The 27,030-nt window shown below is 38.8% G+C and overlaps 1 protein-coding gene across 9 annotated transcripts in view; it reads left to right on the top strand.

The window, feature by feature from the left end:
• NFIX (nuclear factor I X) overlaps nt 1-27,030 on the top strand; it is a 203,699-nt gene that overhangs the window by 144,669 nt on the left and 32,000 nt on the right. For 6 of the 9 annotated variants that reach the window (XM_063294455.1, XM_063294449.1, XM_063294451.1 and 3 more), the window contains exons 3-7: nt 15,085-15,147; nt 15,596-15,670; nt 19,544-19,664; nt 19,854-19,990; nt 26,553-26,675. In XM_063294455.1, coding sequence (XP_063150525.1) covers nt 15,085-15,147; nt 15,596-15,670; nt 19,544-19,664; nt 19,854-19,990; nt 26,553-26,675 — 519 coding nt within the window. The remainder of the gene's footprint in view (nt 1-15,084; nt 15,148-15,595; nt 15,671-19,543; nt 19,665-19,853; nt 19,991-26,552; nt 26,676-27,030) is intronic. The other 3 variants (XM_063294453.1, XM_063294454.1, XM_063294450.1) reach the window with 1 other exon arrangement.

Below are 27,030 nucleotides of genomic sequence, written 5' to 3' on the forward strand. Positions count from 1 at the left end.
ATGTTCCTAACCATGCCTGGAATTTTTGTGATAAGAAAGAAAAGCAGAATGAGGAAAGGCAGTGGAAAAGCAGAAAAAGTGTACAACTCAGTGAAGGTATCTTCTAGATACCCCATAAAATTCTGTGAATTAGACAAGACAAGTTCATTATAGCAGCATGGTCTGGAAGCATCACTTGGATATCAGAAGGATGCAGGATCCAGAGACTCTTGGTGAGAAGGGGTCATCTTCCCTCGAAAGACTACCCTCTTATAAAATTTACTGCACAGGGTTAGGTTGCTAGATTGATCTGCAAGTACAAGGTAAGTAAAACAGGAGAATTATAAATAATTATAGACTCCTCCTCACTCTCAAATCATGCCAGAACCTTTAGCATTGAAGAGTGGTGGCAGCTGAGCTTACCAGACAGTAACAGGGAAGGGTTTCAGGCTGCGCCATGCTTGGGTGGATTATAGGGCTTGGCCTCACACCACCCATCTGTTGCATTGTTATTCATACCCTTTATATGTGCCTTAGCAGGAGAAGGGGCAGGCAGAGGCTTAGCAGCCAGGCAATGACTGGGCGGTCTTCCAATTACCTTCCATGCATGACTTCAAGAAGCAGAGCAGGGCAAGGGTAAGGCAAAGCTGTCTGTTAGGTAGTGCCATCCCATACTACAGGCTGTTCAGTTGAAAGCAGCTGGGAGAGGTGAGCTTCCAGAAAGTTGGCCAAGCAGAATTTGTCATAGAGTACAATAGGCCCATGACTTGGTTGCCCTTTGCCATACCTAACTGCATCCAATCCAAAAACTTGACCTAAAAAAACATAACATAGAGAGAGAGTTCCAATTGGTTTTGTAGCTGATATTTTACAGCATCTTAGTATTTCACAGACTTTGTTTAAAACATTGAACCCATTGAACTCATATTATGCTTCCTGTCTTGTGTTCTGGTGAGGAAGCAAATGGAGCACTATAGTGCTAAATGTGCTGATCCGAATGTGCCATGGTTAAGAATGGAAAATGAATCAGCCATCTACTTCTGTAATTGCAAAATGGCATGATCCACTTATACTGATCCTATGCCTAAAATTTGCATAAAGAAACATATATTTACAAAAGTTGTGCACAAAACTGCGTGTCTGAAATGGATGGAAGTGAGCATATTGCATCTGATGTGTTCCTCCACCTTCTGACTGTAATTCAGGCACTGGGTGTACGCCACTCGGTTCTGATTTATTGAGTGTCCAGCCCGTAGAGTGCAGTTTTCTATAAGAAGGGAATCAAGAAGCTGCAGCCTTAGTAAGTAGGATGAGGCAATGGGAGCCATAAATCTAGCACTATAAGTATCCATGAGAGAAAATTCACCAAACATGCCAGTAATCTAGGCTTTATGTTCAGCATAACCCCTTTCAGTAACATAGGAACCTATCCTGTGCACTGTTCTTATGAGAGCTAGACTATGTGCATACATGTAGCATGTAAATATTACATGCTTATCAAGGCGTTCTCTGTGCACAATTGATCTGTGTAGGTATGTGCATATCACACAGTTTGTTAGTGGAAATCATGAAAAATGATAACCTTTTTCGAAGGATGTTTTGGAGTCTATATTGTCTCGCAATCAACCCCATTCTTTCCCAACTTCCACTCCCCCCAAAATGCTCAAAAACACCACTGAGAAGAATCTTCTGGCCTGGATAGTGTAACAAAAGCCTTTGGGATTTTGCACCTTCATCCCAACAAAGGGTAAATGTGGCCTAATCCATTAACCAGAGAGAGAGCAGCTGCAATCAGATTACATCCTCTGCACTAGGAGTGCTTCCGGGGAAGACTTTTATTCTGCAATCATCCTCTCTATCTGAAATTTTAACAGAGTCCAGACAATACTGTGTTTCATTTGTAACTCTACAGTGTTTTCCCACCATCTCTGTCTTTTTCCTTTTCATTTAAAAAAAATCTGTTTAACAGGAAAACACAGAATGGCTACACAGTGTCTTTTGACTGCTAGTATTTAGGAACTGTCCATGTGGGAGCATACCAATTATTACTTACCTTGGGACAATAGAAATGAAGGAAAAACCCATCAGCCAGAGGAACAAGAGCTGCGGGTTGGTTTCAGATTTTGAATCTGTTGCGAACTGTCCAGGAGATAATGTGAGTTTATAAATTTATAAATAAATAAATAAAAAGTCAAGTATAAATCATTAAAACAAATCAAAGTCCATTAAGCTCAGAGAATAAAAATATATAGTCCTCTGTAATTTTTCTATTGTGGGGCAAATCGCTATTTTATAGGGAAAACTTTTTAAAACAAATACAATAATTATAACTAAAAGAAAAAAGCAACTGAAGGTCAGCATTCATAAGTTCACATTCTCACTTCAATCTGCAACAGTCTTGAAAAACAGAATACTGTAGTTTTATTCCCATATTATATATGAGATGTGCTAAGGCTGAGGGCATAATGCAGAATGTTTTTTTGAATTTGTAGAAGAGAGAGATGCTTGTATCAAGTTATTTCTAATTCACAACTTAGTTTCCCATGTGTTACAAGAATCTTCCAGAGGTATTATCTTATGAAACGAAGTGAAGACAAATGGATATGATTCTGCAGTTGTGACCTTATAGTGCTTGTGGCATGCTTGTCTTCCTGCCAGAGAACAGTCTAGAAAGTATCTGAAGCAAGTGCAAGTTATATAGCATGACTTGAAGGAGAAATAAACCAAACAAACAGAAGATTTGAATCACTTTAGTGATATCAGCTCAAAGAAAGGAGGTGTTACAGTAGGATTTGATGGAGGACAAAACTCCATAAGGACAGTCAAACAAAGGGGCAAACCTAGTATGCAAGAGAGAAGATAATCTGCATTTCTAAAATTCAGGAACACCCTTCAATTCTTTTTGGAAGAATCAGTTTTCAGGTGAAGAAAAAGAGATTGCAGAACAGGAGGCAGAATATATAGCCTGAAGGGCAGATGGGATGCAGCTGTGCCCTGCCAGGACAGAAAGTGTTGTGGTAAGCTCACTTCTTCAGGGAACTGAAACAAATGTGAATTGACTGGACCATTGCTTCATGAAATGAGCTATCTGCCAAGAGCAAGGACCAGGGATATAACAGAATAACTTCCGGAAGTTCTCAAATCCATTGATAATTATATTTTTTTGGCTAATCCACGAGGGACAAATGTTACTGCAAAGAACAATTACTGAGGACTTTAAAGATCTAGGAAGACTCTAGAGTATCAGACGATTGTGCTGACAGCAGAAAATTGGTTTTGGGGACCATTATCTGACTGACCTGTATCAGGGGTTTTCAAAAATTTTCAGGCTCTTCCAGAACCCCTGATCAAGAGGCAAAGGTCTAGTGACAGAAAATTGGCTGTGTCTGAGTAAACTCCTCCCTCCTTAGACTCTCATGGAATCCCAGTTTGAAAAACACTGAACTATATGATAGACTACTGAGGCAGGATGTGTTGCATTTCACAAGGAGTTGTAAAATGTGTTTGGATGAGCATGGTGTTACAGACCAGGAAGGGGATACTTTAAAATCACCTTTTTCCAAGGGTCCTTTAGTAAAAGATAATTATGATATATTGCTACCAGTCAAGATGAACTTCCTGACATCCTCTGGTTTGTCCAGCTGGGGAATTCCTAGTCCTTCTACCCAGGGCATCTTCCAACAGTACAGCTGTAGGAAAATAGAGATGATGATGATGATGATGATCCCAGAAATACAGAACTTAATAAACTTTGTGCCAATCCTGAAATCATGGTTAGCTCTGTAATCATGTGGTCTTGCACATGGGGAAGTTTTAAATGAGAAATTTCTTGAGAAAACATCAAAGTGAAATCTATAGGTATAAAAAAGTTTTTTTGTGGAAAGGGAAATATTAAGAAAGTAAGGGAAGGTAGCAATCACACACTGTGATGAAATGTCTGGTATTTTGGGAATGTGGAAGAGGGAGCAGAATTGTGGAAAAGATTCCTTAGTCCAGGGGAGAAGGAAAATCTGAGAAGATGCTCAGAATAATTGTTTCTTAGTTACTCTAGGAATAATGGACCTGGAGAATTGCTTTGGCAGGCTTTCAAGATTCTGTTATATTACCCTACTAGCAATAAAGATCATTCCAGAAATCCAAGTGGTCCTTGTTTCCTGAGTTTGCCAGCCATAAAGGGCTTGACACACACACAGAATTCCAAATAAAATCATTACAATCTACCTAGGTTAGTTACTTATTATCTCCTTGAACAGGGTCCTGAGTTTCAGCATATGTTTCTTGCTGAAAAAGATTGTTAGAGATAAATTTGGTGGGGGGAGGCATCATGTGTCAATGTTCTTGTTTCCTTGTTTGGGTACCATCCCAAAACTAGAGACTTATCATATATGGTGAGATTGATGAGGAACATTTTAAACAGAAATAGCAAGTGAGGCTGGTCACAAAGGAAGAATATATAGATTGCCCAGAATTGTAGAGATGCTATCAGGAAAGGTAAAAATTATGGTGAGCTGAGTTTGAGAAAGAATGTTAAGACCAAAAAGGACTTCTTCAGATGTGTTGAAAAGAAATGGAAAAGGAAAGAAGTAGTACCCCAGGTTCTCAGTAAAGGTGGCAAAATGCTAACAGATAAAAGAAACATTTCATTCCTATTATGGCTGACTGTTCTCTGAGAAGAAGCTATTGTGAGACCTCTTTTAAAGAACAGGTTGAAGGGGCAAGATTGAAGACTGAGGCTGGCCATGTTTCTATTTACTTGGTGGATGCTGTGTTGTCAACCCCTTTCTCTGTTGCAGTTATTAGCCTATTTCTCATTTCCCTTGAAAAAGCTTAAATATCCAGGACCAGATGAATTGCATCCTGAGTGCTGAAAGAACTTGTTGATGGCCTGCCCAAATTATGTATTAGCCTCTGTAAATCCCAGAAAAGGGATAAAGTGCCTGATTAGTTTAGTTTAGTTTAGTTTAGTTTAGTTTAGTTTAGTTTAGTTTAGTTTAGTTTAGTTTAGTTTAGTTTAGTTTTTACTGGATTTATAAGGCCACCCAACTCAAACAATGTGATTCTGGGTGGCATACAACAGAAAAGTAAACAATAAACCAAAATAACCAAATAATAGAAACAACCAAAATGTCTGGAGGAGGGCAAATTTTGTCTCTGTCTTCAAAAACAGGAAAAAGGAAGACTGAGAGAACTACAGAGCAGTGAGTCTAACATCAATATCCGGGAAGGCTCTAGAGCAAATAATAAAAAAGTTTGATTTGTAAGCACTTTGAAAACAATGATATTATTACCCGAGGTGAGCACAGATATGTCAAGAATAGAGAAGCCTTAATCTCATTTTTTATTAACTTTGTTTAGCAAATTATGGGAATGCTATAGTTGTTATAGCTTTACTTCAGTAAAGCATTTGAAAGAGTGCCCCATAATATTTTGATTAGAGATCTAATTAATCTACCTAGTGTAGTGTAGGATGGATGACATGACATGACATGACATGACAATTAAGTGCATTCATATTAGAATGTAGTCAAATTAGAATGTAGTATTAGATGGGGCACAAGATTCAGCTCTGGGTTCTGTACTCTACAAGTTTTTTATTAATGACTTGGTTGAAGAGAAGGTAGGAATGGTTATCAAAATTGTAAATGACATAAAATAAGACGGGACAATTAGTTTCCTAGAAAACGTATCTTGATATGTTAAAGAAATGGGTTGAATAAAGTTTAACACAGCAAATATAAGGCTCTTCACTGAGGAAAAAGAAATCAAATGTCCAAAGTTAAGATGGAAGATACCTTGTTTGATAATGTTACTCGTCAAAAAAGATCTTTAAATATTCATTCAGTACAATCAAATCAGCCATATGAAATGGCTTCAAAAAAAAAAAGAAGTAAAAATGTAATTTTAGGCTTCAAATTGCATCAAGAAAGGTATAGTTTCCAAATTATAGGAAATAATTGTTTCACTTTATTCTGTGTTAGTCAAATCCCATCTCAAGTATTGTGTTTAGTTCTCGGCTCCACATTTTAAAAAGGATCCATCCAAGCAAAGTGAAGCAGGCTCAAAGAATAGAAAGGCAAATTATCAGGGGACTAGAAACCATTGAGACTGAGGAAGGTTTAGTTCTGAGAAGGTTGAGGGGGAATATGATACCTCAAAGGATGTCATATAGAAGAATGTCAAGACCTTATGCTTAAAAGGATGTCTCACAGAAGAAGGAAACAATCTTGTGTTTGTTCTTCCCATTCCCCTTTAAGAGAATTTCCTGGTTGTAGCCCAAAGATTCTTTCCCCATTTAAACTGCTGCTGAATCTGGGTCATGTTATCTGCCCCACTTATTCCAATTCCTTCCCTCCTTTATCCACTGTAATGCTAGCTGAACACTTTGAGGTAACTTTACCATTGGCTGTTTTGCATTCAGTGCCAGATGTGTGAATCAAAAAGCAGTGAGATGGGCAGAGGAAGTTCAGGACCTTAAAAAAAAACAGGCATTGGACATAGTTGAGCCTTCCATTTCTACAGTAGTTTTAGAAGATAAAAAGGAAATATCCAGCCTTGCCTTCTATTTTAGAACCAGCCTTCCTTCCTTCCTTCCTTCCTTCCTTCCTTCCTTCCTTCCTTCCTTCCTTCCTTCCTTCCTTCCTTCCTTCCTTCCTTCCTTCCTTCCTTTTACTTTTATTTTCTATTTTTCTCTATTCTACCTGAAAGGAATATCTGATGATTAGCCAACAGTCATGAATCAAGCCAAGCCTGAAGTTCAAGGATGTAGTTCTAAAATAGCCTGCAGAGGGTTTCTAGGTTAATTCTTAAGCACTGACCTCAGTCTCTTTGAGCACCCTCAGCTAACTTTTTTTTCTTCTTCAATTTTTGGAAATGCGTCTTGTTGAAAATCAAACATCTAGCTCAATGTGTGTGTGTAGTTTTCCGATGTAAATGGAGAGTCCCTAGATAGCAACCTCTTTCTAAAATGGCAACCATGACCACTTTTCTGTATCTTTCTGTAATGCTATTAAAGAAGGGGCAACTGCCTGTGGACTGGGTGAGATTGCCCCCTTTCTCTTTCCCTGCCTATTGCTTGGGCAGAAAGGAGATTTATCAGGCCTGTGAGGAACAGATAAAGAGCTCAGCAAAGTGTTTCTTCTGCTGGGGCAATGGGCTTGTTTGTTTGTTCAGCTGCTGCCTCCTGATAAGGGTTTATTTTGTTAGATAAAAGCACCTTTGAGGCTAGGAGATCACAGCCTTTGGGGAAAAGACTGTTAAGCCAGTTTGAGGAAGTCATGGCATGTACATACATATACACGCACACGCACGCATGTACATGCACACACACATCCCCAATTGGCAGACAAACCAATGAAGGCAAAGGGATTTGTCTTTTTCGTGTCAGATTGGGGGCAAAATGGAGTGCAGATGGAAGACTTTGAATTGTAGAAACTCACAGAGGTTATGGGGACACAGAGTTATGATGATGGTGATCCTGTTATTTTGTACATGGAAGGAATAGTTTGCCTGGCCGTTCCAAGACAGCAATTCTAATACAGTCCTTGTGGGCATTTCTGGACTAAATTTAACTTTATAGAAGTTCTGACCAAAGAAGTGGCAAGTGATGTTCAACTCTCTCTCAATGAGAGATGCCTGAATTGGAATATAGCCTTTTGTCAAATCACATTTCTCAACTGGCATGGCTGGTCTGAGGTATCCACTTCCAACCCATATATTACATTAGAAGAAGAAAAAAGGGAATAGACTTTATATCCTTTTCTGGTAAGGAACACCCTCTCCTTCTACTGTAGTTGAATCTGTACTTTCATTTCAACCTACAGTATATTCACCCCCAGTCTTTATATTAAGCCAGAACTAGTTACCTTACCCAGAAATGTTGCATCATAGTCATAGTATTACTTGAACAATACCCAGGGCTATTCCTGAAGGGTCTGCTCCTCTCTATTTTTGGATAACTGCCTGAATTTAATATTTCATTTTATTTCATTTTAAAAGACATTGCTTACTGGCCCCTTTTCTTACAGAATTGTAAGAGGAATTGCATGCAGAGGCCACCCATAATTTGGAAACCTGCTCCTGAGTTCCAGCAGTCTGCCCAAGGACCATCAAAGTACTGAGAGAAAGGAAACTTTTTTTTTTACTTTTGACATTTATTTAATCTTTTAAGCATTTTATTTTATTTATATTAGGTAATAAATTCATGTAACATTACAGTAGTTTGAACATACTGTTTCGATGTCTTACAGTACCCTCTCCTCCTAGTTGTGTTTTTAGTACTGCATGGCCACTATTTGAAATGATATAAAGCCTGCATCAGTAGTGTGTTCAGCACAGCAGTGGCTGGATGATTCTGGAAGAAGCTTATGGGTATCTTGCCTCAGAGACTACTTAGGCCCTGGCCCTCCTGAACCTTATATAAAAAATAGGTCCTATTTTCTAGAATCTGCTGCTTTCATTCACCATCTGATCTAAGTACAGTAACTGTCAATTAATTCCTAGTCTTCTTCATCTGGATGAATGTTCTAGTTGAACATACCTAGGTGTTTTTTTTTTTTTAACTAAGCTGATTTTCAATAGACTGGCTCTATGCTCTTTCTATGTCTATGCTCTGGACAAAAATGCCACTCAAGGATTGCCTTCAGTGGGAGATTCATTGGAGAGTGTTCCTCTGTTGATTCTCCTGGATTTCTCAACAACTTTTGATGAGGACAACCATAGTTTCCTTTTGGATGTTTTGTCCAGACTGGATGGATGAGCTTGGTGGTGGCTTTTCAGCAGCCTAACAGAGGGAGGTCAGAAGTTGTTGATTTTGGGAAACTACTTCTCAGGACAAACACCCCGCCCCCCCCGCAAGCATTTTACAGTAAAGAGTTTTTAATAAAGGAACCATCTATAATGTGTAGGAGAATAAATACAGAAACCCAATACTATAGCCATTGTTGTTTTTCCTTATTGTACCTATATAGTTTTTCAGTTCTGTGGAATTATTGCAAAGTTCCACTTGTAGTTTGTAATTTATTGTAATTGATTATAGTTTATCATTTACATGAAGTTTATTGTAGTTTATCATTTATACGAAGCTCCTAAGAGATATTCTATGAATATTTGAAATTTGGGGCCATCAGGATGCACAGGATGCTCAATTCTATTTAATTTGTATTTTCCTCAAGAGCTGAAAAATCCTTTTAGTCCCTTGCAGTGTAGAGTCAGTAATGGGCTGGGTGAAGACCAAAACTTCTGGACAAGTACCAAAAATTCCGTTCAGCGAAGGAGATGTTGATTGGAAGAGAGTTCACAAATCAGACGGACAGCTTATTAAAATGGGACTGCGCTCCAAGTCCATAACTGGGAAATGGCCTGACCTCATCGTGGCAGCTCTGGGAGGAGTACTGTGCCCCCGTTGTGGTTGATACCTCTCCTGAAACACAAATGTAGTCAGGGCCAGCTCTGTCTTGGTAACCTCTAGAACCACATTAAACTGGCCCTTCAGATGGTGCGCTGCTCACTAGTTGTTCCTGAGCTTAATTCTGAATACTGCTGATCACCTGAAAAGCCGTTAAATACCCTGGTGTTGACTGAAAGAGTTCCTCCCCTGTATACTTCTCCACGTATCCTGTGCAGAGCTCTCTGTCTCGCTGTCCCCACTAAGAGCAATGCCTTTGCCGTCCTGCTTTGAGATGCCTCGTAGCGGAATAACTGATTGTCCTGAACATTGCTTCGATTTGTGCTTTTAATATGCTGCTATTTATTGATGTTGCTTTTGGATTATTCCTTAGCATTAATGCAAGCAATTATGATGCATGAATCTGACCGAATGCAGCAGGGTTCTCTGAAGTGCATTTTGCCCATTTTTCTCCATCCGTCTCCTTCAGCCGGCTGTCAGCTGTGGCAGCATTTCTTTAAACTAGAAAGAAAAACATTTTGAAGCAAGCCCCTCATGCCTCTCTCACTCATAGTGCTTAAGAATTTATCTTCCATCTATCCCTGGGCTAAGCAAAGCCATACTCCTCTGTCTGTGCATCAGTTGCCTGCTGCCGGCATTGTGGGAGCACGCTTAGCCGCCAGCACTAAAATGGCTGCCAAGTTTTAAAATGGCTGCCAGCAGTTGCAAGGCCGGAAGGGAACAGCGTGCCTTAGCCAACTGTGGAAAAGAAGTAAAAAGAGAAGGGGGGTAGGGGAGGAGAGAACTAACTCTGAAATATTTTCCTTGTGCTTCCCCAGCTGTTGCAGAGCAGGAGGCACATTTCCTTCCTTCTTTCTGCTTCATGTTGACGCTGATATAGGTAACCTTGCAACATTGTTGATGTAGCTAACCTGAGTTCTGTAGCTAGCGTCCTACACCAAGTTGGGACAGACACCATGAGGCGGGTGGTCCTAAAGCACCGTCGTCTAGGGCTGAAGCATTCATGACAGCCAACCATTTGAAATCCCCACAAAGTCTCCTTCTGGCATTTTTGTTGAGATATTCTTTTCCTTCTAAGGGATTTGTGGAAACGGATGTTTTTATTAGGGCTACCATATCTGGGCTGCAGAAATCCAGAAAACCACTAAATAATAGGAAAGAATCACAAGTTGTCTCTGTCTCTTTGCTATCATCTAGTGGTCACCTTGAATTTGACAGTCCCAATATGGCAGCCCTAATTTTTATCCAGGAGACTTAAAGATCAGTTAGGCCTTGTCCAGAATTTACTTTGCAGACTCTGCCAAGGGGATCTACAACTCTTATCTTCCATATGGATTGAAATGTGACATTTTTTTAAACATTCCAGTTACAGAAAAATCCATTTTATATTAGGCAAGAAAGTTAATCTTCCAATTAGCAGAGGAAGTGATTCCATACTGAATTCTAGCAGGAAATACTTGTTTAGATAAGTAAGTATAGGCTCCCTATATATTCTTTAGCATAGAATTACTTCAAAAGATTATGTAAAAGAGGGGATTTTGGCATGTTCAAAGTAGGAGAAGTGCCATCTGCCAAAATTTTATTTTTCTCCAAGTAGTTATGACAGGAATCTGGAAACCCTAGCAAGGATAAGAAGAATTAAGGAAACAAATCCATACCTCCTGACTTTGAATTCATTTTTCTGAGATAAGTAATAGCCCTAGTTTTCATACATTAAACACTAAAAATAACTTTTTGGACATATATTATAAACTATTGTTTAAATGGTAATTGATATTAGATGATTTTGAATTTGTTGTCCATTTCTGAAGTTCAGTCCCTTATCCTCATACATTTCATAGGCATCTTCAAATTATCTTTCCTGCTTTAAGAATGTAGGCAAGCTCTGCTGAACCCCAAATGGGATGTGAATACAAATGCTCCAGAGAAATCAGTATTTAGAAGCCACTGATAAACTGCCACTGATAAAGGAAATAATATATCATTATGATGATAGTAGCTACCATTACCCCTATTCCCCCATCCATCTGCAAATCCATTTTTAAAGCTATCAGAATGATACATTGTACTAATACATTTTATACTTTCACTTTGCTGGGTAAATATTTTATTTGATCTCTTCTGAATATCCCACCATCAGATTTTAGATGATCTAATGAATTCTAGTGTTATGGGATAAAGAGTTCTGTCTCTCTATTTTCTCCATATCATGCAGAATTGTATGCCCCTCTGTCAGATCCCCCTCTTCCATATACACATACAGGGATTTTATCTGTCCTCTGGGATAACAAGACCAAAATCTTGCTCCATCCTGTTAATTGTTTTGGTTCTTTTTCTTGCATTTCTTTTCGGTTCTGTGACACACCCTAACCCTGCACATGACATTTCGAGTATGCTCATGCATAGAGTTGTACAAAGGCATTGTTAGGATCCTGTCCTTATCAGAAAATTCTACAATCTTTCCATTCATGTGTACTTGAAATTAACACTTAACCATTTTTGCATATAGTACTCAAAGCATTTCTTACACTCTGTGATGCTTGCCAGAATCAAAGCTGCTCTGTAATATTTATCCACATAACACAGAAGTCATCGTGAATCAGAGAAGTGATATGGCAAAAGGAGTCAGTTCTTGTTTTGCAGTGTAATTTCTTAGCCACAAGCTGCTATAGCCAGCAGGCTTCAAGACTTTACTTTTATTTCACACAGACACATTTTTATTTGGTCAAGCACATTTCCCCCAAGTTTAACATGTTAATGTGCTTGTGGGATATTTCAGCAGCAAATACATATGGTTGGACAAGCACTGTTCAATGTTCAGGATTTTTTCAGGTCTGAGAGTTATGAGATGATAAATAAATACTTCAGGAAGAGCCATATTTAAGCCATCGTATGGCCTTGAGGAACTGTATGTAACTAAAGGAGAAGCCAGCAAATGACACCATAGCTTTGGGAGCGCAGAATCAGGAATCTCTTCAGCATGGCAAAGGGAGCAGAAGCTGAAGGTAATATTGGAGTCACTCCCATATTTGCAGGGGATTATTCCGAGAGCACAGAACTAATCCTTTTTCTTTTGCAGTTAGAGGGGATACACAGCATTCAGCTGTCTGCCATTCTTTTGTAGAGTCAGAAAGACTAGAATAAAACATTAACTTTTTTTTCAAGCTATCCTGAATCTAAATCATCTCTTCTTATGGAATGGCTGCAGACTGATGTTAAATGAATTCCAAATACATGTGAAGTGGGGGTGGAGGCAGAACAAAGTGCAAAGCTGACCAGTTGATGTTATGAACTATTCCTTGCTTGTGGATACCTCAAGGAGATTTTCTCCTGGCCAAACTGGTATCAGAACCTGGCTGGAATTGTGGGGAGAATCCCTTCAGAGAACAAACTGCTGAGATAGTATGAAAAAGAAGAAAAAGTAGTATAACCTTATTGCTCTTTAAATTGGATTTTGCTTTCCCCCTCTTTCACTTGATTCATGCAGGCCTGCTACTGTATTAAAGGAATGAGTTTGCTACCATCACATATAGTCTGGCTTTACACAATGCCCAGACCTTGTGGCTTATTCAAGAAACCATGATTTTAAAAAGGCCATTGGGTAGAATGAAGTGACTACTTCAAACTTAAGATGCTGGGAGACATGGTGCCAGTTGTCTATCCCACTTCCAACTCTATCTCCCAAATTCTCAGATGTTCATCTCTGCTGGAGGCCAGAGTTCTAAATACCATGAGCAGCCTGCCCTAGATATCTAAACAAACCAAATATTGTGGATAGTATCCATTCACTAAGATTCAGCAAGATTCAATTTTATCTATCCAGTTCTGCATGTGGATTTGGAGGACGTGGTAGGGCCAACAGATTGGGGCTCCAAAAATCCAGTTGACCACTGGGTCAGAACAAAGAGATACAGAAATGCTAGCTTTTTGCTGCCACCTAGTGGCTATCTGGATGATTACGACTCTGATACCATTATGAGGATTTTACTATTTGCTTCAGATAGCAAAGATAGCATATTAAATTATTAAACTGCACTTAGAATAGAGGGACACCTTTCTTATATTTGCCTACGTAGAGATAAGCTCCAATGGGTTTAGTAAAAGTAAGTAGGTATAGGATTGGAGCCACAATGTCTCATTTGATTTCAGTAATTGAAATCAACTGCTTTTTGGAATTAATCAACTTGTTGTTTGCTCTTTCTTTTAATTACTTTATATAGATCTAAACAGTATCAGCTTATTTTCCCTGCTGTTTAGCATGGATTTCATATGTGCTGACTTCCAGCTGCACAAAACTTTGCCATCACTGAGGGAGGAAGCTGGGATCTGGCACAATGGCAAATATCCAGTGTACCCAAGATTGTTTGGTGGGACATTCAGATTACTTCCGAAATCACTATGAAACTATGTCTGGAAAAGTTTGGGATAAACTTGGTGGGGGAGGGAATCAAGATTTCCTGTACTATAGATTTATTTAGGTTTACAAGTATAATAGACCAGCACTTTGGATTGAACTGCAACATTGGTATGATACTTATATTTTTATCCATGAGACAAATAACAGCCTTGAGAAAAGACAGAAGAGAGAAGTTTTTAATTTAGAAAGGTAGAGAGGTAGGATTAAAATGCTCATTTCCATGTCTGCAATTCTCTCTTTTTTGAATGATACAAATTAAATGATACAACAAGTCAGGATTCCAATCCTTCAACTTTTCCACATATAATTTGGTTTTCAATCTTTAATAAGATCGTCTTCAGTGGGTTACATCCATTTGTGAGAGAACAATATTTCTGTTTTACCATGATAGACTTTGAAATGGATCACAAGCTGGTCCTTCAGCTGTATGACTTCCAGAATTTCATTTGTCCAATGAAATCTGCCATAAATCAGAATTTGAAGGTTATTTCCTATTAAGTTCTAACCCTTGTCCAAGGAAAAAGTCATGATATGCCTCACTTAAATTTCATAGTACTGTTAGCACAAGAAATCAAAATATCAAATTTGCTTGCAGAATTAATACTAACCTTACAGATTGCATAGTATGTTCATAATACAAAAGCTGGAACAATCCCACAAGCCAAAAATACTTGCAGGGCAAGAAATAGATTTGACAAGCAGGTAAGGTAGACTGCTTCAAGAGATGAATTTGGGAATATTATAAAAGGACAAACAAAATATCAGTCATTTTATTTATTTATATATTTTAACACAGGATTGTCATTTGAACAAAAATGTATTGATCCTTATTGTTCGTAACAAATAAAGCAAAATGTCTTATCCACTAAGCTTTTCTCTTATTTTCAGTGGAGGTAAATACGGTAATACCAATAATTCTAAGTATGTCCTAGTAAGTGTATGTGTATAGGAGAGGATTCCTTTCTGACTCCCATATTGGTAATCTTGTAAGGCTAAAGTATGAAAGAAAGAACTGTCTACTAAGTCTCCATATTTTACAGCAGCATGTCAAGAACCTGTGTTTGATAATGGCAATCAAATGTTTCCCAAATTATTTCCTAGTGAAGTGAAGGGATTCTGAAACAGTTTATCAATTTTAGAGCAGCCCTTTCATTGATTATGAAAAATAGCAAAGTAGAAGATGCCGTACAGTAGGCCCCAACTTTGTCAACCATGTGCCTCTATTTTCAGTTATCAGCTCCAGCAATGTTTTGATGACAGGTTCTTTTTTCCTTGTGTGTTTTAGAATCCGGACAATCAGACAATTCAAACCAGCAAGGAGATGCGGACATTAAACCACTGCCCAATGGTGAGTGAATCACTGCTCAAAGTTGGATTCCCTAATCGTCAATCCTGATATTCCATTTTGTCTTTTCACTGAAGTCTTTTTTCCCCCTTTTCCTCCAATGTCTGTTTCTGAGGCCAGATGCAGATGAGTAGAGAATGATCAGGAGACACAGATCTTTGTAGCTTGATATGGAATTCTTGAGAAATAAATGTAGGAGCAAGCAAGGTTGGATTTAAAAATCTAAGCGTGGGAGTAAAATATGGCAGATTTGAAATCAGGAACCTAGCCTTGGATTAAAACAGAAAGAGTAGAAGGAATGGGATTCAAAGCTGAGGTTAAGATAAAACTCACAAGAGGGGCGAAAGATAGATTGCAAATTAGAGCCATCCCCAGTCTCCAATTGCTACAGCCTTTCATATTCTACTCCATCCTCATGACCCAGTCTGTGTCTGCCTTCTTCTCTTTGCAGGGCATTTGACTTTCCAGGACTGTTTTGTGACATCAGGCGTCTGGAATGTTACAGAGCTGGTGAGAGTGTCACAGAGTAAGTTAAGGCAACTGAAACTGCAGGATTGTTGTGGTGTTCTTAAGGTGATGAGACATCTTCTCAGGTTGTAAACCTGTTGAGCACAAGATAGTGAGAGTCATGATTATGACTGTACTGGCTCTCAGATGCTTCTGTGGGCTTACTGAATCTAACAAAATAGGTGTGTGCCTATTCAGATCTGAAATTACTAAAATAGATGTCTTCCAAATTCATATCCCTTGCAAGAAATTCTGAGCTCATCAGCATTTCTCTTAGTATTACCACTGGCCTCTCCCTTCCACCACTTAGTGCATTAATAAATGGTACATGTTTAGCAAGGAAGGAGCAACTTCCTAACTCGCCAGAGAACTTGGTGTGAACATGGAGGCTCTTCTTTTCAGGTTACTTCTGGGCAAAGCTTTTATGGGGTAGGAGAGACATCTAGACTATGTCATCTTTTCGTAGTCTTCCTGTGTTTTTTCATTCTTTCTCCTGTTAAGGAGCGAAGGATGGAATAGCTGCTCAGTGATTTTTTTATTGACAGTGAGTTACTTGGAAAATTTACAAAATTTAGTTCCTCCACCAAACTATCTTTTTCTCTGTGATCTAACATGAATATTAAAATTACTTCCCAGCAGAAAAGTGTATGATATTCAGATATGTTGAATCAGTATAGTTAGATGCTGCAGTACAAATGCCAACTGCATGCTGATCCCTGCACTGATAGCAATGAACAGAATTAGCCCCACCTTTAAGCATATATTAGCAATCAGTTCTTACTAAGAATTCATTTGTAGATTGCCTTTCTCAGCAGAGAATGCTGAGTGATGAGATGCAAGCTTAGCAGACTATAGGAAAGTTCCCTCAAATAAAGGGAACACTTTAACAATGAAAGCTCTGTACACAGAGGAAGAGATCAGGAAATGGTATCTTTGCTGTACATAATTCTTCAGTCGATCCATCTAAAATTGTAATTTGGTAGGTCCAATTGACTTAAAGAGGTGTCCAGTCTCCAAGCCAATGCTTGCCAGCTGTATTTTAAGTGACTGAACAAGGTCCCAAGAATGATATCTTTAAGTACTCTTTGCTATTTTTTATGAAGGTATCTCTAGGTACTTTGAAGTCATGCTTTGTTTTACTCTCTAACTGTCCTTAAATTTGTTTGTGTGTGTGTGTTTTCTCTTGAGTTTATATAACTGAGAAAATAGAATGTAGCCATCAGTGCAAGGATTTTCCTTTCCCATCACCTCTGGCGGCTGGGGCCACATTTAATACTTCTGGAGATTGTGAGGGCCATAATGCCTAGTGGAGGACATGTCTTGTACATGAGCAGAGTCCAGACTTGGTTTTTTCCTGGGGGGGTTTTTTTTTGGTATGGTGGGGGAACTGTTGGGGAGTTCAACTGTTAAAGCCTATTTTAGGGCTTGCAGTGCAACTTGTTGTTTTTTGCCGACTCAAACTGACATAAGACACCATGATATTAATTTTTAGTAACTATAGTCAGAGATTCATGTCTGCCATTGCCAAATCCTGTTCCTCTTTATTACTATATACGTTCTGTGCAATAATATGTCCTGTTACAGAGAGTTCTATTAGAGAAACTCTGATGTCTCTAGGCAGAGAAGCCCCCATACATCTGTGCAAGGAAGACCTTTGCTTTAAAATCACCTAAAATCCTCTCAGATCTCTTGGTCAGCCTGTTTTCCTTTCTTCTCAGGACAAGAAATAGGCCATAGTAGGAAAAACTTTCATGGTATCTCCAACCTCTCTTCTTTTATGGGATCTCTGCTAGGATACCTTAAACACTGTCTAAGCCAGGATCCATATTTCAGTTCAAAAGGAGTTTCTTCAAAGCTCCCTTTTAATGATCCTTGCTTGCTTTGCAACCCAACCATGCTTCTGCAGTTACTGCCTGAGTTTTCTGACTTAGTTAACCTAAGGCACGTACATAGCTTTTCATTTGCTATTGTTATTTATACTGTTTCCATTTACCCATTTGCTTTATTTTTAACATGCATTCTAATCTTTTTTTAATGAGCTAATTAATTCCCTGCTAGAATTTGTTTTCTAATTTCTCCCAAAATTAATAATTTAAACACTTGGATTCTTCTCTCCTTCTGTGTGTGTGTCTGTGTGTCTGTGTGTGTGTAATAAACTATTTACTGTTTTTGAAGAGCTTGTAATACTGGGTAAATTGAAATGCAGTGTTGCCAATGTTAAGATATCTGAACATTTATGATCATAATGTGGTCTAAATGATGTGAGCAGATAAAGTAATCATAGTCAGTTATTTAATTTACTATGATATTTCCACCACAATTAAGATTAATTTTCTGTGTGAGGCACCAAACTGATTTTGGCCATTTCTATTGATGGGTTAAATTCACAAGGAAGGCACAGCACAGCAATTGGCAAAAATCAGCAGTAGTTGTGCCCAACTACTAGGAAGCAGTGGTTGTGCTCAATCATTAGGAAGGGCTTCTTCTTCCCTTGAATTTAATCTTCCTATTTTTGAGAACAAAATTGAAATATGAAAGTGGCATCTAGATACCTCCCCCATTATCTTTTTAATTGAAATACTATTTTCTGTAGTTGCGAAATGGAGGCTTAGATACTATCAGGAATATCATTACCCAGTTGGCAATGTCCATTCCTGAAGAATATAGATCTGTCTAGGTATTAACATAGCTTAATTACATCACATCTGGATTATTGCCATATGCTCTACTTTAAAAAGTATTCAGAAACTACCATTGGTCCAAAATACTGTAGCTTCTGGAACTGCACGTAGGGAGCAGGTGACTTCCCCACTGAAACAGTTGTACTGTCCTTAAAGCCCTGAAAGATTTGAGACCTGGGTATCTGAAGGGCTGCTTCCCTCATATGAACTCAGAGTCTGAAATCCATCTGACCAGGACTGGTGAAAGAGCCCTTTCAGTGACTACGCCTGGACTTTGAACCTCAGGGGAGGCCCATCTTTCTCCACTAATAGTCTTCTAATCTTTAAAGTATGATCTTATTGAAAGTGTATCAATATGTTTCAGTGTCTTAAATATTTTAAATATTTAATGTGATAATACATATTAATATCATGTTTCTCTATTGTTTACTGTTTTATGTTTCTATCTTTTTATTGATACTGTCAGCAATCTAGAGCTCACAGTATCACAGGAAGGTAAAAATCTAAAATAAATAATAAAAACATTGATTTATATGATGCATTCTTCACACTTCCTTACATGTAATTTAGCCTTCCTGAATGTTATTTTGCTGTCAACTTCTAGAATTATGCAGACTTTTCATGTGTGATGTACTCAAAATTGTGTTGCAATTAAATGGAGACACTGAAGGATAACAGACAAAACCTTCCTTCCTTCCTTCCTTCCTTCCTTCCTTCCTTCCTTCCTTCCTTCCTTCCTTCCTTCCTTCCTTCCTTCCTTCCTTCCTTCCTTCCTGTTTTCGTTTTTGTTGAAATTACTGTTTTGCTCCTCTATAAACTGGGGTAATTTTCTTGGCAACCCTGGTTCCCAGGGAGCAGGTTTATTTAAAAGATGAACATACTTGCAATTATAATGCTAGAGAGGAGAATCAGGAAATATGTTCATGGCAGTAGTTCTTGCCTTCGGATGTCAAAAACTAAGATTGAAATAATAGCACTGAGGGATATAATTTCTCCAAGAATATTCAGTTTTGCCTGAATCTGCAAAGCACATGGTACAAATGTGTTTGTAACCATTACTATCTGCAGTTGGTCATATTTACAACTCCCTTTTCTATATTATTTCAATTCAAGAAACTCACAGTTGCTCACTTAGGAAATCAGTTTGATCTTTTGTTTTTCTTATGCTGCCAATCTTCCAGTCTATTGAGTTGTTGCCTCTTACCCCTCAGCTCCTGTTGCCACAGCGTCTGGTCCAAACTTCTCTCTGGCTGATCTGGAGAGTCCCAGTTACTACAACATCAATCAAGTGGCTCTTGGTAGACGGTCAATAACATCTCCACCTTCTAGCAGGTAGGTTCCCTACAGTCTTTTTATAATGTAGAAATCTTTGATTCCATTGAAAGAGCCTTGGAACCAAATGACATCTCTTGTAGTAATGTTAGTCCCAACCATGAAGGGGTGGGTAACCACCTGACCCCATATGTCTCATGACATATTGTTGCTTATGATCTGTGCCTCTGTGGTATGTTCCCATTGCAGTTCCACCAAACGGCCCAAGTCACTAGATGACAGCGAAATGGAGAGTCCAGTAGATGATGTGTTTTATCCTGGGACAGGACGGTCCCCAGCAGCTGGCAGCAGCCAGTCCAGCGGTTGGCCCAATGATGTGGATGCAGGTAGGAGGCACAGTCTTTCCTCATCACTGACATAGATTGAGATGGGAAACAAAAGCGAAAGGACTAGTCTGATCTTTGCCCTTCATTTACCATCTCCATTAGGCCTACACAGATTTCATCCACTATTGCATCTGTTCTTCCGGTATGGTGATCATCTTTTCTAGTTAATGCTTTGTTAATGAAGAAGGTATAGGACAAGTGACAGTTATGCTTGTTTCAGGAGAGCTCTCTTTGGATTCTGTAGACTGGAAGGAGCTATTTAGGGAAGCTGTTCAAACAAGATGGGATATGGTTGCTTACAACAGATATGAAGCATAGCCCTTTAATAGACGTATACTCAAATACAGGGCTAGGTGAAGTATGAGTTTAAAATTTGGTTGCAAAATGAAGTTAAGCCTACATGGAGGTGGGGGATAAACTGGGATGATTAAATGGGATTAGGCAAAGATGCCTCATGAAGAAAGGGGTAGATAAATAGTAAATTGTACATATTGAATTAAGAATTATTCTCATGAAATTCATATAGACTTCAAAGAATGTAATACAGATCTGCCATGGCCCTGTGTAGTTTTGCAAAATGAAATATCTACATAGCTGCCTCAAAAAATGCTAGCTAGTGAGTGTGAATGACAGCATATCGACATCTGTATGTTGGATATGTGCATGACAACATCTTCATGAATAAAGAGAAAGAGGATTAATGTTCAGAGTAAAGTAGTTTGTGTGCAGGATTATGGGAATGAAGAAACAGCTACATACTTTGGGGGACTGAGCGGTGGACTCTAGTGTGAGGCATGGCAGCTGTCCATACTGGGATTTCTTACAGTGCTGGGAATCAGCTGTCCTAAGGATCTATATGAATGGGTTCTAGCTGCATTGGAATGAGTGGAATAAATAGGAGTGAAGGATAGGATGCTGGTGGTTAGAATGAGCTGGCTATCCATGGCCCAGATATATACCTGGCTTATCGGAAACCTCTCTGGCAATTCCTAGTTTCTCTGATTAAAGAACTGCAGAAGTAGGCTTGACCATATCTGAGATACAAGGAAGTTGAGTTCAGTTTTCCAAGTAAAATATACTTCTTATTTTGATTGATGCATAAAACTTTTGCTGTAAACTTTATATAGCAATTTGCTGATATTACATTTATTATTATTTGATTGGGTACTCACCTGTTTGCTTAGTGAGATATTTTCCTTCATTCCAGAAGAATTATCCTGCATTCTTTAACCAATTAGAATGAAGAAAAAATATTTTAAAAATTCAATCTTCTTCACAAAAACTAAATTTGTTTTATTTGGAAATATTATCAGCCCATGTAGTGTCTATGGTGAGGTTGACTTGTATACAGTTACAGCTTCCATCACTTAAAGTAATCCATTGTTTAACTGTATTTTCCAAATACTTTCTTGTCTTCTGGGGATTGGATATGCTCCATCAGTAGCCCACTAGGTAGTGGAATTACTGTAAGTTTTTGATGACATCGGAGATGGAAGGAAGATCCTTAATCCTGTACAGTATTGTCCTGTTCCATTACTCTTACATCATTTTTATATGTTAACATGGAAAGTCTGGTTATTCCTCTGAACACCTTTGCATATTAATATCCTTGACTTATCCCACAAATGCACACACATATGTGTACACATACATTTGTAACTAGTCAGATGTCGTAGGAGAAAAGGAGCATTCCCTATGCACATGTTTATGGAAATACAGTGTTAGTAAAGTAAACCTATGAAAAGGCTTGTGAATTTTGCACACTTGCTGTCAGAATAAAGCAATGGGCAGCTATGTCTGGATGGTGCTGTACTTAAAGTTACTAGGGTAGCTTCCGAAAAAGAATAGGAGCAGGAAGTGAATGCTCCATTAAAAGGAGCAGGCTTTCCCCATTAGTCTTCCAGTGCAGCACATAGCACGTATCTTCTTGAGCCAGTTTCCTAAATGCTTTCCAAGGTGCACCTCCTCTGTGCTTGCAGAACATTTGATAGGTCAAGATTATCCAGCTGATCTATAAGGAATCATCATGGGAGCGGGCTTGTTTTGTACCTGGAGCTTGTTCTAGTTGGGGCTTTTAGTTACACATTTATAATCCCATCACATTGTCCCCTGTTGTCTTAGATAATTTGATCCCGAAGGTGTGTCTTCCCTTTTAGAAGGCTCAAGGCTGTGGAACAGGCTGTATTCAAACACATTCTTTCTCTTTCTTTCATCTCCCTCCTCCTCCTTTGTCTTGTTGAGGTTTGTTCTCAACCATCTGAACAAATCACCAATTAAGCAGCACAGCTGCAGGGCTTGTATGAACAGCTGGAGAGACCATCCAGCCGTCTGACAGAGACAGGTGTTCACAGCTGGCTGGCAGCCCCCCTCCCTATCCCTGTGCACAGGTATCAGGTGTTAGGCAGCTGGCATGAGATAACAGGCTGGGGGCTTTTGTCTCTCGGGCCCCCTTGCCTGCTGCTGAAATGCCAGATTGTGCTGGATTAGAAAGATAGTGACAAACAGGAATGGCCCATTTCTGTAAGCGGCACTGTATTGGTCCCCCAATATTCAAGGGGTATACCACCAGATTGCCTGTTTTACATTTGTTGAGATGGCTTTTTATAACTCATAATCCTGTTTCCCAGGGTGTGGATGCTTTTAGTCAAGATCAGACCACAGTGTTCTAAGAATACACACACAAAAGAAATCCATGCGTAGATTTTAAATAAGCTTTGATGCTGCATCACCTATCTGTATAGTATTTCACACCCAAGTGGACTACCCAAAGACAGATGGCTTGTAGTAACAATGGCTTGTGTGTGCATTAGAGTGGAGGCTAGGGGTGAGTCCAGGAGCCACCAAATCAATGATGCTCCAGGGCAGCAACAACAGAGTTACATACAGCAACTATACTAAAGAGTATAGTGTTTCTAGTTCTAACCATGTTGTCCTGTCCAGCTCTTAGCAGTTGACTCTTCATGATTGCTGAGCATGTTAAATTCTTCCTGAGCTCTTTGTGGACTTCCCAATAAATCCTCTTCTCCCAGGGTGGGGGTGGGGGTTGTATTACTGCTAATCTTGACTTCCACTAAACCTGGTAATATTTTCCTGATACATATGGATCTGTACCACTTTGATATATTATAAACCACTTTCAGAAACTGAGTTCACTGTCACCTGGCAATTAATAAGGTCACACAGGAATTAATAAGGTGCTATTACAGGCATATCTTCTGTGAAGGTTTCAGTAAGGTTTTGTGTGGCTTCTATGGGAACAGAATGCTGGATATGCCTTTTTACCTTCTTAAAACATAAGGAATATCTCTGCTGAGTGGTTGTTCCAAAAAGACATGGTTGAGCAATATTCTTTGTTCTCCTATTTGGCCTCAAAGTCAGATAATTCCAACTCCTGAAGAAATCAAGTACAGAAATGAAAATTAGCTATATTAATTAATAATAAATAATAAAAACAGCTTTGCAGATTATGCTTGCTAGCTATTTAATAGAGAATTTGATATCGTGAGAGATACGTGCTGATGACAGCAGCATCTATTGAAACTGGACATAGTCAAGCTAGAAATAAGAGGCATCATTCACTGAACAGCTGCCTGAAGAGGGAAGGTAATAAATCCTGAAGAACCTTGAACCTCTGTCGTGCTTTCTGAATGCATGGCTGGCCAGACAAAATGATCTGACCATCTCTCTGACAGTTCAACATCTTGTTCTTGAGTTTATCCAGCTACTTCTGAATCCTTCTGAACATCAACCACTTATTTTTCAAGCTTGCAATTCAAATGACTCTCTTACATTAAATTTTAAATATTTCATCATATACATTATTTTTTATTATTTTTTATTTATTTATTTATTCTTCAAGCTTCTATTACAGCCCATCTCCCCCAAGAAAGGGGGACTCTATGCATTATATACATTAATATACATTAAACTTTAAATATTAAAGTTTGCATTTCTTGATTTACTTTCGGTTGGTTGATAATTTATGTGGACAGTACATAGTGTGGATACAGAAGTCTTTTTGTCCTTCACTTCTTGTTCACAGTATTTGTTTGTTTCTGCTGCACTGCTGTTTCTGGCAAACTCTTTTTTTATTGGGGACACCCAGATATATAGAAAGTATTACCCTCAGTGAAATGTGTAATTTGTTTGTACAAATTGCTACTGGACTTACCCCATAAACTTTTCTTCAGGAGCAGTAATGCAGCAGCACTGGAAAAAAATGCTGTGAAAGTCCCCTTCCACCTTCAGCAATTCCCTGCCATTTTAATTTACTTAATTTTGTTGTTAAAAGGCATGTGTTTCTCCAGCTTCAGGGCTGGCATACACTTTTCCTCTCCCACCCCCATTGCAAAGCTGTCCCCCCATTGCAAAATTTTGTTTTACAGTAACTACTAACACCTCCGATTTCAACTGTAGCAAAAGTACTCTCAGATGGAAACCCCATTCCCAACTTCCCCATTTAAAGTTGCAGTTACTGCTATCTGTATTTGTCTACTGCATGACTACTAAGAATGTGAAAATCAGGACAAAGATACAGCTTAAATACTTCAACCCCCATCATCAATGTAATAGTCAAAACTGAATTCCACCATAATGGTTTTAAAGTAACATTAAATTTTTTGGGATATATCATTGTGGAACTTCTTAAATGGCTCTTGATACTTGTATATTACAGCACAAGTATATTAAACCCATTTTTTTAAAAGTATTATTGATAATAAACACATTACACAATTCTTTGATTATAATCTGTAGTCCAGTGTACTTATTTCCCAGGAGCAGAATGCTTGTTTCCATGCCTGATTTTTGAGAGATTTTTTCATAGGCCTTGTGAGAGGTCATAAGGTGATACAATTGCTGCAAAATTGTTTAAATGCAGGCTGTTCTTCTTTCCCCTTTCAGCAAGGCCCAGTCCTACCACAGCCTGGTATATAAGATGGAAGAAAGTGGAATAGCTTGTTTTGTTTTTTTTCTCAGATTTATACAACAACATACAACAACATTCAGAGGGGGGAAACCCTGTGAGTCTTGCAGCTAGAGACATTAGACAAGTGCTTGGCACTCTGGCTTCCCACCTTGATGATACCTGCCCCACCACCACCACCACTTCAAAGAAGTGCATCAGTCAAGGCAAGAGAGCCAGTTTCACGTAGTAGATAAAGTCCTGGACTAGAAACCAGGAGACTGTGAGCAATAGTCCTCTATTAGGCATGGAAGCTGGATGGGTGACTTTGTGCCAATCACTCTCTCCCAGCCCAGCCGAGGGAGTATTATGTATACTGCCTTGAGTTATACAAAATAAAGACAGAATATAAATCTAACAAATAAATAATAACTTCTGGGGAGAAGTAGAAGTCAAGTGATTCAGGAAAATACATCAGGAAAGGTTCTTTATGTTATTTCAGCTGTGCTGATCATTGAAGAAGTGAAATGATTTCTGGAAATCAATCAATATCAATAGTTCTCGTGTGAATTATTAAAAGTTTTTTTTCTGTACCTGTGTCCTTTATTTACTTTCTGCACTTTTAGCCTATTATCAGTTCTCCTGACACCCAAATAAGGCCTTGCTCAAATGACAGGGGACAAATCTGTCTTTGCAGGGAACTGTGGGGCAAATTTAAACAGCCTTTGAACAGATTTATGTTGATGTTTAATAACTGTTAATTCAAAGGAAGAGAAGCAGTTGTCATGTAAATAAGCAGTTTCAGTCTCATGGCAAACTCCACTGAAGCAAGACTGCTTTAGAACAAAGGCAAGAAACTGCTCTGGTGCAGGGTCTTTGAAAACCGTAATAAACATTCAGATTACATCTTGCCACTGAGGTATACCAAGCTCAGATGTGCTCCAGGACAAGGAATAATGAGTAGCAGAGGGGGCAAAAAATGATACATTCTTGAAAGGAAAGGAAGTGTTGCAATCTGATGGAGTCAAAACACTAATTTCTTGTTGATTGATCCAGGTCTTAGCAAGTGGTAGAACCTGGCTGATCTAGTCTGGGCTTGGAAGCTAATATTTGAACCTTAGTATTTGAATGAGAGACTAACAGGGAATTCCAGGGCTGTAGGCTGGAGTGGAAGTAAAAAAAAAAATTCCTGAGAAAGGGCATGGGCAACCACTTCTTCATGTTGCCTAGATAACTATGTGGATATCTCCATGAAGGCACTAGGAACCAAGCTTGACACAAAGGAGATTTTATTTACTGTTGATGGAAGATCTCCAGAGAGTCACAGAGATTGCCCTTAGTACATATTAAGTGCTGTAGAAATAATAATAATAATAATAATAATAATAATAATAATAATAATAATAATAATAATGCTGTCTGTCTACTTCTACTTCATTGTTGGCTTTTATGCAGAATAGATACGTGAGCTGCTTCTTTAACCTGTTCAGTGATGGGCAGAGAAACTAGAAATTGAAAGCAGCCATTCCCAATGTAGTCCCATAGATCTGTTGTAGAACTAAGTTGGACCACAGGAGTGAATGAAAGAGCATGGCTAACTACTAATCCATCTTTCCTCCATCTGTTAAACCATGAACTTTCTCCCTGATTCCTTGCCAGGACCGGCTTCTTTAAAGAAGTCAGGAAAGCTGGATTTCTGCAGTGCCCTGTCCTCCCACACCACCTCCCCGAGAATGGCTTTCACCCACCACCCGCTGCCTGTCCTAGCAGGAGTCAGACCAGGTGAGAACAAAGCCATTTTCTTAGGGGGGGGAATGGGTGGATTGTGGGCAAGGTGGGAGGCAAGGGACAAAGCTGTCTCCTTGGTAGGGCGTGTCAGTACATTCAACCATCTCGGTTCTGGCAATGGTCTCTTGTTGTCTGTCTCTTTCTCTTTCTCTCTCTTTCACTTCCTCTCTCTTTTGTTCCCCTGCTTTCTTTTTCCTTTGCCAAGATGGCTTAACACATTGATTGTAAACTGCATTCTGGAGAATTTATCCTTAAGATGACATGTAAAGAGGAAGGTTTCAATAAATCAGGTTAACTTGAAAGCCACAGCACCAAGTTTGAGTTGATAACAGTGAATAGATGGACTGAG

Source organism: Candoia aspera, chromosome 2, assembly GCF_035149785.1.
Source record: "Candoia aspera isolate rCanAsp1 chromosome 2, rCanAsp1.hap2, whole genome shotgun sequence".
NCBI lineage: Eukaryota > Metazoa > Chordata > Lepidosauria > Squamata > Boidae > Candoia > Candoia aspera.